At 44.3% G+C, this 12,692-nt stretch overlaps 1 protein-coding gene across 2 annotated transcripts in view; it reads left to right on the forward strand.

The window, feature by feature from the left end:
- Nucleotides 1–12,692, forward strand: part of LOC100649529 (protein O-mannosyl-transferase TMTC2) — a 213,315-nt gene that overhangs the window by 160,860 nt on the left and 39,763 nt on the right. For both annotated transcript variants that reach the window (XM_048405484.1, XM_048405485.1), the window contains exon 8: nt 4,974–5,059. In XM_048405484.1, coding sequence (XP_048261441.1) covers nt 4,974–5,059 — 86 coding nt within the window. The remainder of the gene's footprint in view (nt 1–4,973; nt 5,060–12,692) is intronic.

Raw genomic sequence — 12,692 nt, forward strand, 5'->3', positions numbered from 1 at the left:
CTCGAAACTTTTTGCAGCTATGCGCGCCGCGCCGGTCAAACTCCTGGAACTAGAATTAGCGACGCGTTCCACCGCGATCACGGAATCGAATTAAATCCCCGGAGCGAGACGATTTCCGAGAAACGGAGGGAAGTAGTCTCTAAACGATTACGACCAAGGATTCTCTGTCATACTCTCTGCCCCAATTGATTCCACGCAGACTGTAACGCGAACCTCTCCCCCTATTATCTGTGTGTATACGTCAGCGTATTCCCCTGACAGAAGCCCCACAATTTCCATTCGAACGCATCTGGAGTCGCTCTTCTTGCCTCTCGAACGGTCGATCGTTAAAACACAAGGATGGCCGTAAATCGTGGGTCGTTACGTTTCGGAAGCGGCGTTACTACGATGGAAAGATCCAATTATCGAACGAACACGGCGGTAGCCGGTTTCCCTTCGCGAGCCGTCAATCTCTCGGCGTAATACCAGCAACGTAACGAGCAGGCACAAAGATGAAAGGAACAACGGCCATGGGAGCCTTTCGGTGAATCCATCGGGAACGATGGAGCCGATGTTACCGGTCGAACACAGCCAACGACCGCCGATACCACCGCAACGATGTCGAGAAGAGGACGTTGACGACAATAGCCCCTCGTGCTCGATGAAGCAACGGTGACAGCGATGGCGAGGCTGACGCCGCTGGTGCTGGCAAACGACAATGGCGATGACGGTCATCACCGCGGCGCCATCTCCTATGAATGGCCGGCTGCCGATCGACCAAATTGATTTTCTCGCTCGATAGGCGAAGGACAGCCTTCGATCGAATTACATGGGACTCACGACCGATTCGTCGCTTTTCTTGCAACGCTTGCCGACGCGGGATATCGCACATCGTTAACCTTACCTCCGTACATGGTTGTCGGCAGCGATCCTGCGATATACTCGAAGGACGTTTCATAGAGAGGAAACAGTAACTGGATGAGACTTCCAAAATTAAATGAAGCGATTCTGAAGGAAATTTATCTTTTCGTGGTTGTCGTTGATCGTCTGTCGCGAAGGACTTTTGTTCGACGAGTCTTCTTTCCGGAAGCAGCAGTTTATTTCGAGTTCTCTCAGTGGAAATCGATAACAGGTTTATAATACATGGAAGATATTGTAGAAACAGAGATTAATATTTTTATATATCGAAGGCCTTAAAAGCGTTGGAAGTATATCTATCGTAGAACAGCAAGCAACTGTAATATCACGTGGAATATGTTTCAAAAATATTAGCTGCGAACAATTTACACTTTCAACCCTGCCTTGAAAATTTATAGAATCTTCGAGCCTGGAATATATATGTTTGAACAATTTTAATCGTAAACAACACGCTCTTGGAATCTCTCTTTAAAAATCTATAAAATCTTCGAGCTCGATATTATCGCACAGAGGCATCGGCCGCTCGGAGCGTTTCACATGGTTGTTCCGAGAAAGTGTTCGAGAATAAAATCGAATATCAAGGGTACAGTAATTTCAATACCGCAAGAGCTTATTACCGAACACATATTACCGGCATCGTCATTATCGAACGCTCTGTGCAATATCCGGCAGCGATAATTATAGATATATCAGATATTCGTAGCGAACAATGCGACGTGGACGTACGAGTTATCGGCTGCCATTCAGCTTTGAGATTCCCGGCAGTAGTATCGATGCGTCGCTAGACAGACTCGTTAACGCGATAAAACCCCCCTGTGGCTGCAATTTTATTGAGATTTTTATTCATCCCTCTCGACGTAATCCGAGTCATTAACGAATAACGATGTCCCTGAAATCCATAAGCCCGGTCGGTTTATCGCTCGGCGTAACCCGTTTCCCAATCGACGATTAACCGAACTGCTATCGACGATTATGTATATCGGCCGCTCTGACTGTGAAAACAGGGCGGTTTCGTCGGATCCATTTCGTCCCTGTACACACCATGTTTTCGTCCCCGATCAAACTTTCAGTCCGTCGAGTAATCGCATTAGCGGCTGTCAACTCTTCGAAAGAATCACCTTGTATAGTAATAAATTAACCGACAAGAGGCAAACAACGAGGATACTCTCGGTCAAATTTATGCCTGACTCTTCGAATTGCAAACAACAGACATGAATTTAGTGATTCGTCCAACTTGATCGGGGACAGAGCGATTACTTGAAGTTATTCGAACGGGGAAATAAATGAAGGGAATAATCGAATATGTTACACGGTCCGTTACATTCAACGCCACCCTTTCCACGATTCACAACTTGACCAATCGTTTATTCTCTGTTTTTCTCACTGGAAGGTGTCTCCCTTTGTCTATGAAAGCACAATCGTCGGAATATTTTCATCGAGTTACGCAGACACCGATGTTTCCTGTAAACGCTACAGGCACGCGAATGTTTTCTGTTTCAGAGTCGCAACCATATTTCGTTGGATACGATGTTTGCTCGTACCCTCGGTTCGTTTATCGGTTGCGCGTTATGTTGAGCTTTATGGCCGTTTCTATTTTATTAGCGCAACACCTAAACGAACGGATAATATTTTGCATCGACCGACGAAACGCCACCACTTTCCATTCATAGGCTTTCTTCCTTATTACCTAATCTTCTTTATTTTTCTCATTCTTGTATTTTCAATTCGTCTTTCAGAATCTTCTGGCTTTCGTTGCTCGCAACTGGCATTCCTATCTCTCCTCTCGCGCGCCAACGGCCAGGCGTCTCACGTATCTATATAGGGTTTGGATAAAATTTTCAACGAGCTAAAGGTTGAAACTGGAACGGCAGGAATATTCGAAGCTCGCTTTGTCATCGAGTCTAGCAATGGCACAAAGCCGCGCGTGTACAGTGTACACGCTTGTTGCGAAATGTCGTTACATACCTGGTCCCCGTGGTCGCTCGTTACATAGACGACGCTGCAAATAATAGAGCGAAGGACCGAACAATGCCTGAACAATGTATTTATTTTAACAATCGAGCGGGGCTAGCGCGGTCGTTTATCCACGACCCTTCGCGCCACCGGCCGTTCACCCTCGTCGTCGCGTAAACCACTCGAAATAAGCGCGATTGGAAGCGTCCTCGTACGAATCGTTGAAACTGGTTGACCGTTCGTTGAAACAGATTTACAGGAATAAAGCGAAACAATGGGTGGCCTCTCGGCGCAATTGTTATTGTCTGGGACACGTGTTCCCTCGTTGTGTATTGATAAATCCGACGAGAAACAACCACGATTAGAATCGTCGAGTAGGGATCGCTCGTCGAGTGAGAGTATCGTTAAGTCTCGAAAAGAAATTCCGAGCAAAGCGGAGTGTCTTTTAAAACGGTCGTTCCGCGGTAAAGAAGCGGTGGAGAAACGGTTTTAATAGCGTGTACCCGTTAACCGAGACTAGGTTGGAATAATAAATCGCGGGAAATATCGCGGACGATTGCAAATTGGTACAAACGAGAGGGATTGTTATGAGGAGAGAAAGAATAAAAATCCGGAGAGGGGTGGAAAGCGGTAATAGGTGGCGCTAGAGAGAAGGAGTCCATTATATATTGCGCGAATATTCATCTTGAAAGTTAACGAACGTGGAGTAGCGTCTCGTTAACGAACAGGAAAACTCTTCTGGTTCAGGCCGGTTCGCCTGACTGGAAAGAAAATATCTTCCTCTTTTTCTCGTCCACCGACCACGTTCGTCTTCGTTTCCCTTTCCTTGCTTTCTCCCCTTGCTTTCCCCTTCTTTCTTCGCAGCCGCTCGAACGTTCACAAAGCGTGTCATTAGTATAAGTTTTTCACGACGAACTGGAACAAATTGAAACGGCGCGAACCGGATTTTTATATTCGGTTAAAATAATGAAGCTTCGGCGCGAAACAGAAACGCGAAAGCTCTCGATCACGATCCTCGATATGTTTCTCCCCCACGGCCTGACCGATGATAAAACGTCGACGAAACGGTGGCGATTGTTAGCGTGACCTACCAGTCTGAAATTTTAATATCGACCGTTGCTTTTCGTAGGTGTTACATTCACCAACTCGACGAATGCTAGTCGAACATGGTTTCCGTAAATGAACGAGACAACCTTAATAAAATATTCCACACGCGAAAGGATTAACCGTCGACGATTGCCGATTACGAAGCCATGGATTATCGATCCATCGTGGGGCACGTCTGCTTTTCTTCATCCAACTCAACCTTTTTTCAAGCTTCTAACGTCAAGCCGATATGCTCGATTGGCGTGATCGATCGATCGAGAAACCTTCGCAAATCACTCGGTTCTCCCCGCCTTCAACGTGGAATAAGAGAAATAATAGAACGCGCGATGCAAACATAATAACTTTTAAGATATCATCCCTACACGTCTCTCCGCCACCTTTTCCTCTTTCGCTTACTCGAACTGTGGCAGATTCGATTTTAATATGCAACTCGAGGAAAATTATTAGCGATAAAAGTACGACGCCTACCGGTAGCTCAGCCCGGTAAATCACCCCGTTTCCCAACACCATGCCTTCACCCAAGGCCTTCACACTGACAAGTGATATTTTCATCGCTCGTAGAGTGACAACGTTCGAGGCAAGATTAATCACCGACGCGTTAAAATGAATTTTTCCCTAAAATATGTGCCACGATGGCACGTGGGCCCGTGTGTAGGCGTTATAAAGTTCGTTTATTGGCACCCTCCCCGCCCCAACCCTCGTTCGTTTCCCGTACGCTCGTTACACCGTTCGACCTCTGCACGATAAGTCATCGGTTGACAAGTAATATTTTTATCGTTTCTGAGAGTGGCATTGTTCGAACGATGATTAATCGTTCCTCGTCCGAGATTGTTATCGATGGAGAGCACTCGGGCACGTTGCGATCGCGATTCGATCGCATAGCACTAGACTGGTAGGTTTCACCAACAAACCTCGTAAACGTGTTAAAATAAATACTTAAATCTTCGAAAATTCCCACCCCGATATTAAGCAGAGATTGCATTCGCTAATCGATCGTATCTGCCGGTCTGTTCCAGGGGAATACTGCAGCAAGGCAGGAAGAATTACGAGGAGGCGATTTTGAGTTATCAGCGAGCGATCCATTTCCGGCCTTCGTTAGCTCGTAAGTATTTCCATTATTTCTCAAGTAACCTTTGCAACAAGAAACGATCGAGTTTCCAATGGAATTCTCGAGTTTCCCGATTTTTTCCACGGACGTGTTCCCCTCGAACTCTCCCTATACCCATCGAAAGGTACGCAAGGTTGGAAATTGATGTTAATGTTCCGAGGCTCGAATTGGCGAAATATAGTTTGACGCAGCCGGCGTGCACCATTAATGAACCTCGGTCGCAAGTTATCGCAGTTCATTAGGGCACTGAAGCGGCAATTCTCGCGTGAAAAATAGAACGACCCTTCGCGTTTCACTTTGTTCAAGCCGCTAAAGAACCCTATGAAGCACTGTACATTCCGTGAGAATTTGTTCGCTAAATACATGTTTAACAAGAGTTCTTCTCGTCGAACGGTTGTTACGCTAAATACATATCTCGTGATAATAACATGTAACCTACCAAAGTCTTTAGTCATCTGATTCTCTGTTTCAAAGCGATCAAGCCACCAAAAGACAATTATTGTATACTGTTCTTCGAGATTAACAAAACACCGTCTAGTCGACTACGTTATTTACTCGTGCCACTGAAAGTATCCCAGCAAGACATAGCCAGGAGATATAGCTATGTTCATTAGGATGCACAATGCACAAGATCTTTTGTACGAAGGGTGAAACTGTCACTGGCTTTCCTGTTAACACCCTCTGGGAACGTGTCGCGCATTCCCCCCAGGGAAAGTTGACCGTCAACCCCGACAGTAAGCTCCATAGAACGTCACGGTCGAAACTCCATCGAAAAATCTCGTATTTGTTCTTCTTTAGGCGCGTAATCGCGCGTGCTCAAGAACGTCGACGAAAATTTCACGACGGAGAGAAAGAGGATGCCTTTCAAGGCGACTGGAGAGGGAAAAAAAGCGTGGGTCGGAGCTGACGCTGTTTGCCGTATACTCCGGCGAGAGATATTTACCTCGTAGCTCGCCGATATACTGTTTCCGGTTAAATCGCGGTCCAGAGTCACCGGCTTTCGTCCACGTATCCTCGGCTACGTAAATATTATTCCTATTTATTTCGCAGCGGCTTGTGGTTTCCGTTGTACTACTTCTCTTGCTGATACGGCATTAAACCCGGCAGAAATACTTTCGGAAAATATCAACACTGTTCTCTAAACCAACGAATACTTTCACGACAATGTGGTCGAACAAACTAGAAACCTCGCGACGATCTTTTAAACGCAAACCATCGCGTGATTTTTCGATACACTCTGAATTAACGATTCTTCTACAAAACGAAGAACTCGCGAATTGTTTTCTTGTTTCGCTCGTTAATCCCTGAAAGTCAGAAATTCCTCGTATCATAGGATCCATTGGGTTCTCGCTTTGATCCGTTGGAAAACAATATCCGCGTAATCAGCGACGATTTTTTGTCACGGTTCTAGCACAAAATCCACGTACACGCGGTAGGCGTAACCGCAGCAGAGAATCGGCGGCCAGTTCGGTTCCTTAACGAGCCACCTCTTGCCCAGGAGAGCGAGGCGGGCTGGAAACGGTGGCGCGGGGTCGGAAAAGAACAGAACGGCCGTCGTTTGTCACGTGGACCGTACGATCCACGTACGACGATTTACTTCGACCGTCCTGGGAATGGTTCATTACCGAGCAAATGCTCCGGCCTGCCGCGATATTGATCTTATTTTACGCTTTCCACTTGCCTGGCTATTTATTATTGCGTCCTACCGGCTCCACCATATTCCTTCGTGTCGACTCGTTCCGACGCTCGTCTCTTGCTTGTTAACGATTACGCCACGCTAACCTCGCGATACCGTTGCCATTTTCTCCCTTTAAAGATTTAATATACGACTAAACGAATTTAATAACTATCAAGTATGAATTACTGCGTTAAGCATCGTGTAGGTCGTCAGTGACCAACAATAGAGTTTCAACTCAGACTGCGAACGCTTTTCCAATAGCATTTGCATAAAATATAAATTCCTTTGTGCAGTTATGCATTCAATTATATCGTGTATAAAACGACGTAATTAATTTGATTGTAATTACCAACTTTTCTCGAGTTTTACTTTTTATTTGCTCGTTTGAATTGACGTAAATTACTTTATAGGTTTAGGATATTTATCGCTTTCAAAGTTGAATTATGGATCGGATACAGTTATGAATTTTCAAATGGAACATCGTACGATTACAGACACGTATAAAGGCAAGAATAGATTTCATGAAACGTCGTCTAAATATAGTCTATCAGAGCCGAATAGACGGCATCGTTCCATCGTTCTACAAAGGCTATAAAAAAAAGCGAGATGGCACCGAAGCTCTGGGAAGATCGATTTTAAGTGTTTAGTCAGAGTTATTTCGAAGGCATTTCAACTTTGTTCGTAAAACAACGAGCTTCCCGGCATAAGAGAGAGAAAGAAAGAGATAGAGAGAGCGCGCACGAGGATGGCTTGAATCGTTTAATCAACCGGTTGTTCTATCGGAAACACTTGGCCTCTCGAGGCGACGGGGTTCGTACAACTTGGAAATTCAATCAGTCCCCGTTCACCTAGCTAAAATAAATATATTTGCGAAATAATTTCTCCGTTATTATTCAGAACGATGAGAGATGGTCTTCAGTTGTCTGGTCTATCCCCGATTTGATCCTTCTACCCTCTTTTTTTTCCTGTCTCGAAAGTTTCGAAACATCGGTTCGTTTCAACGTAACTAGTATTCCGTATAAATTATAGTACCACTCGTCTCGTTAAAAACGAGACGAATACAGCGGGCAGCTCGGTTTTTCACGTCATTTTCAAACGAGAGAAATAAGAGCGGGCGCGAATTATATCCAGCCATGCATTACTTTTACGCGAGGAAAAAGCTGCTTTATCAATGCTGTTTACACGGTGAATTTTCGCAGAACGATTATAACACGATTCCGTGGAGCAAAATATGCCGGGGTTGCGCGGAAAGCACGGGCCCTGAGAAGAGACAGCATTTCACTGTCCGCTCGGCACTTCCTCGAAACGCATTTGCATCCATAAGCGGACTAGTTGGCAAGCGTATAAAGTGGACCTGCAAGAACATCGTCCCGCGCTCGCTAGTCAGATTTCATCTTCGTCCAGCAACTAATTTGCTCGATCCCTGTCCACTTGTTCGCCTGTTTCCGGTCACTTGCTTGGCGTCGTTCGTGCGTTATCATCGTGATTCAACGTCCAGCCACGAATATCGAACCACCCCGAGGCTTTTATGACGACCAGAGATTCTAACTTTCCTTCGAGATTCACGTTTACGAGCTTCAAAAACCACCGTGATTTATATAAGTATAATATACTTTGTAATTAGCTTGCCTAGTTACGTCGGTCATGGCGCAGAGAGTAGAACACACGAAAGGATGTTTCAGCAAACTACGCGTTCTCAACATGATCGAGCTTGAAAATCGTGTTTCGCGATTGTAAAGTCAAGTTGGTAGTTCGTTGTTAGAGCGTTAGTGGTCGACATTAACCTGTTTACAGGTAGATCAACAGCTGACGAGATTCGTATCTCGGTGGTGTGTGATTTGCAATGTTTATCGGTAATCCGTTTGCTACAGGTGTAACTCTCGACCCAGATTTCCATCTCTGTGAATTTGCGCATGATTTGAGAAAAGAATGGAGAGAAACGAACGAATCTGATAGCCGCAATTAATAATTCGAAATACCGGTTCCATTATCGTGCTTCTTTAAACCAAACAATGTAATACGGTTACACAGTACGTGGATAAATCAACGAGCAATAAAGGCGTAAAACACATAATAGGCGTTGTTATTTGCGTAATTACCAATTAACTGTTCAGGAAATCGTCAATATTTAACATAATACCCGATACCGTGTAAAATACGTATTCTGTACAGCTGATCTTGTGGAATGAAATACCACCTCGAGCGTCACGTCAGCGATTTTCAATTGTTATTCAAATACGAAGAAACAGTGGGCGATACGTGGCCGTGGTGAATCATCGGTTCTTCACTCGCAGCTGGCTAACTCATCGCGTCGTAATCGAATTTGCATCCGCGGGGACGGTTTCAGCCGGGACGTCGAAACTTCCGTATTCGAGATAATACGGGGCGTTATCAGCTTCTGACCCGTAAGGTTCGTTAAACTTTTCTTTTTTTCTTTGGTCTCGCAAGTCCGCGAAATAAATTCTCTCGATCTCGTGGCAGATAGGGAGAGGATAAAAAGAAAAAGAGCAGTGAAAGAGAGGTGAATGGAAAAAATAGTAGATAAAGGACAAACGGTGGCCAGAGTGGACGAGCAAAGGTGAGATAAATAGCCAAGGATCGAGACTACTCTGGCGAAACGATCGAACGATGCCGCGTTATAAAAGCCTCGCGTCTACAGGATGTGTATTAAAAGTTTCGCGAAGTTGGCGAACGTAATTTAACCGATCTTCCGTTCAGCCGCTTTAGCCGGAGTAATTTTATCGGCGTCGTAAAATTTGTTGAGCGCGACACCCGCCTTCTAGCCAGACGATATGGAAAGTTTGAATTTTCAGCCAGGTCTGCAAAGAGACATCCGTAAACTTCGTTACCTGCGCGCTGTTTTTATCGACGCTATCGGCGTATATACCTTTGTCCCCCCCCCCCTTTCGTTTTCTCCTCTTTTTGCATTTTTCCTATTTTCTTCCTATTCCCATTTTTTCTTCTTTTTTAGTAAAAAATGTTCTGCGTTCACGGTGGCGTCCTTTGTGAGATATTCGAATGGAAAAATTCGTTCTAATTCGACGTTTAGGCTGCAAAGAGCGTAGACTGTAGAGTGACGCAAAGTAACGATTGCTTGTGTAACAATCTTTCAGATACAAAATATTAGATACTTTTGGTACAAGTATCGAACAGATAAATACTTCTCTTTTTTTGTGTAAATTATAATTCATTGAATTTTGATTCGCATAATAATCGAGTTCTGATATATTCGGAATAATTTCTGGTTGAATTCTGTTGGTTTGCCTGTGTGCTGTGTCTTTTATATTGATGTTGCTATTGACCGATCTTCATTCGCCTGGAGGTGATGTCGTGTGGTTTGATGGATGCAGTTTGTGAAGGTACATCATTTTGGTAGTTTAATTATGGAAGAAGGAATATACGTCCTCTTCTTTGAATTGTATCACACAAATATAATTTATCGACAGAACTGTAATTATTAATCACGTGTTGTTCGCGATTTGATTGTCCAGATTTATCGTAGGTTTTGCCTAATTACCAATAAAATATTTTTGAGGTAATTATGCTTGCAAATTGTTTACGAACATTTAATCCTTTTACGTAGAAACAAAATGAAATTCAGAGATGTAAATGTTTACAATAACATAATAAACAAATGATGTATCCCAGACGTCTTTTTACGTCAAGGGAATAATGCCATTCCATCTTTAAACTAAATAAACATTAAACAGAGCAAACGATGTATTTGCGTATGCGGGTGTATCGTGTAATGGGAAATAACGTGACTGGCGTTTGAAACTGAGAAGTATCAAGTTAATTTGTAGGTCGCACTTGATTGATGTTTGACATTTACATATTAAACAGAATTTGGCGGAATGTAATTATTTATTAAATTAGACGAGGCAATTATTTATATATCGATCGCTAAAATGACATGTTCAAAATGAAAGTATAATCCAGTCTGCAACCACAAATATTTATATTTAAAATCTGCTCCCTAGATTCGCCAAGGTGCGCTGTATTAAAAATTCCATATTTCTAACAACGACGATCCCTCCGTGATCTACGGCAACACTTTCTACATTCTCGTCCGAGAGATCTAACAGAACGTACCATCGATTTCGACGTTCTTTCCGTGCCCCATTGACGTGCTTGTTATCGAATATACCAATGAATCCAGGAAGACTCGAACTCGAACGAGTGCCGACAATTTCCAAAGACAGGCCCATGTCGCGCTCGATTCTCCGAAGTTCGAGAATATTGCGGAAATGGAGAACAAGAAAGTTTCGAGTCTGACACGGAATACAGAGAATACAGGATTCGCCAACTGCTGTGAGATTCGCGCGCGAGTTATGCATTTGAATATACACATTTAGTACACGCTAAATTGTCTGCGATCTCATCTTTTGTACGCAAGCAAGCTCGGGATTTGATCGGATTCGCACGGAACTTCGACACGTACTGCGAAACGTTCGTTCATCGGGGGACCAAGGAACGAACGCAGAAATGGTAAACCGCGGGATTTCTAGTGGCCTCTTGACTTGCCAAGGAAATACTCAATTTGATCGTATTGATGCGTCGGAGCGTATCAATTCGCCCGGTGTGGTGGCTGATAAACACCGAGTAAACATTGATTCGATCAATATTGGCGAAGGCAAATGCAAGAAACAGCGGTGAATATAAACGCGCGAACGAAGAAGAAACTGGCGTGGCCCGGCAGAATGGTCTGTGTACTTCTGTTTTATGCCCAAGTAAGCGCTCGTTCTTATTCGTTCTGGCAAGGTTATATTACTATAGGATCGTTTGGTGCTGTGATTTCTAAGAGATAGAAATAAACACGTGTTCCACAGCGCGGAGGTTGTAAAAGCAACGTGAGAGGACGATGCGAGAGGATAAATCAGTCGTGGAAAGGCGAGAGTGCAGGTGTCGAATTACGATTCACTGTTCTACTGGAACGGTACATCACGATAAAAAGAGAAAGAAATTGAGAGAGAGAGAGAAAGAAAAAAGGACACGGGAACCGACGCATACGGAAAGTAGAAAATGTAACCTCGCTGGTAATTTCATCAGATGAAATGAGCGAAGTATTGACCTTTGCCGTGCTCTAACGTAAACGAAAGTAGACCCACGAGGCCAATGAAACAAGTGGCCTTTTCAGCTACTTTTAATTATAATCCGAGCTTTAAATTGCTCGCGAGAAGTGGAGCGACTTTCGATTGTTGCCGGTCTGAGAGAATGGAGAGCGACCACGGCCAACGTTGACGACGTTGGTGGAGCGGTGAGGAGACGGGGACGGTGGGATGGAGAAGAAGGGTGGCAAGGGACAAAAGGAACGACGTCGAGAGCCCTTTGTAGTAATTTTCGCGCCTCCTGCGCGGAAAAATTCGAAGCGAAAAAAAAGGAAAGTAAAAAAGGAAAAGAGAAAAAGTAAAAAAGAAGAAAGAGTCTTTCTGCCCGGAGGAGCTTCCCGAGCGGAGCGCCACAATTAAACGCTACGGCCGCGTTGAAATCGTTACGTGTACGTGGAGGCTGCTTAACCGTGAAGCGTGCACCACGTAATCGGCTAATATGGCTCGAGCACTTTCATGGATAATCGCCTCCATCCCTCTCGAGAGGGACAAACGCTTCAAGTGGCCGCCAAGTGTTTGGGGGGTAAAAAGCCGCGACATCGCGCTAATAACGTGCATTATTAATAAAGCACCGGCGCCTGGTCTCGAGATCGATCCTCCTACACGAGTGCCACCACTTTTACCTTGTACATGGTCGATGTGTCTGGTTAACGCGCACTTGAAACGAGAAAATATTGTGCTATCGTGTTTCGAACGAGGAAGAAACAGAAACAGACATGGAGGATATTTGTCGATAGTCCATCTTTAGACATTCGCTAACATATTCTCAAGTAAATTTCCCTTTAAACTAACACCGGTTTTTCTTCTTTTTAAACAAACTATCGATAGAGGACCCAAAATG

This window comes from Bombus terrestris, chromosome 4 (genome assembly GCF_910591885.1).
Source record: "Bombus terrestris chromosome 4, iyBomTerr1.2, whole genome shotgun sequence".
NCBI lineage: Eukaryota > Metazoa > Arthropoda > Insecta > Hymenoptera > Apidae > Bombus > Bombus terrestris.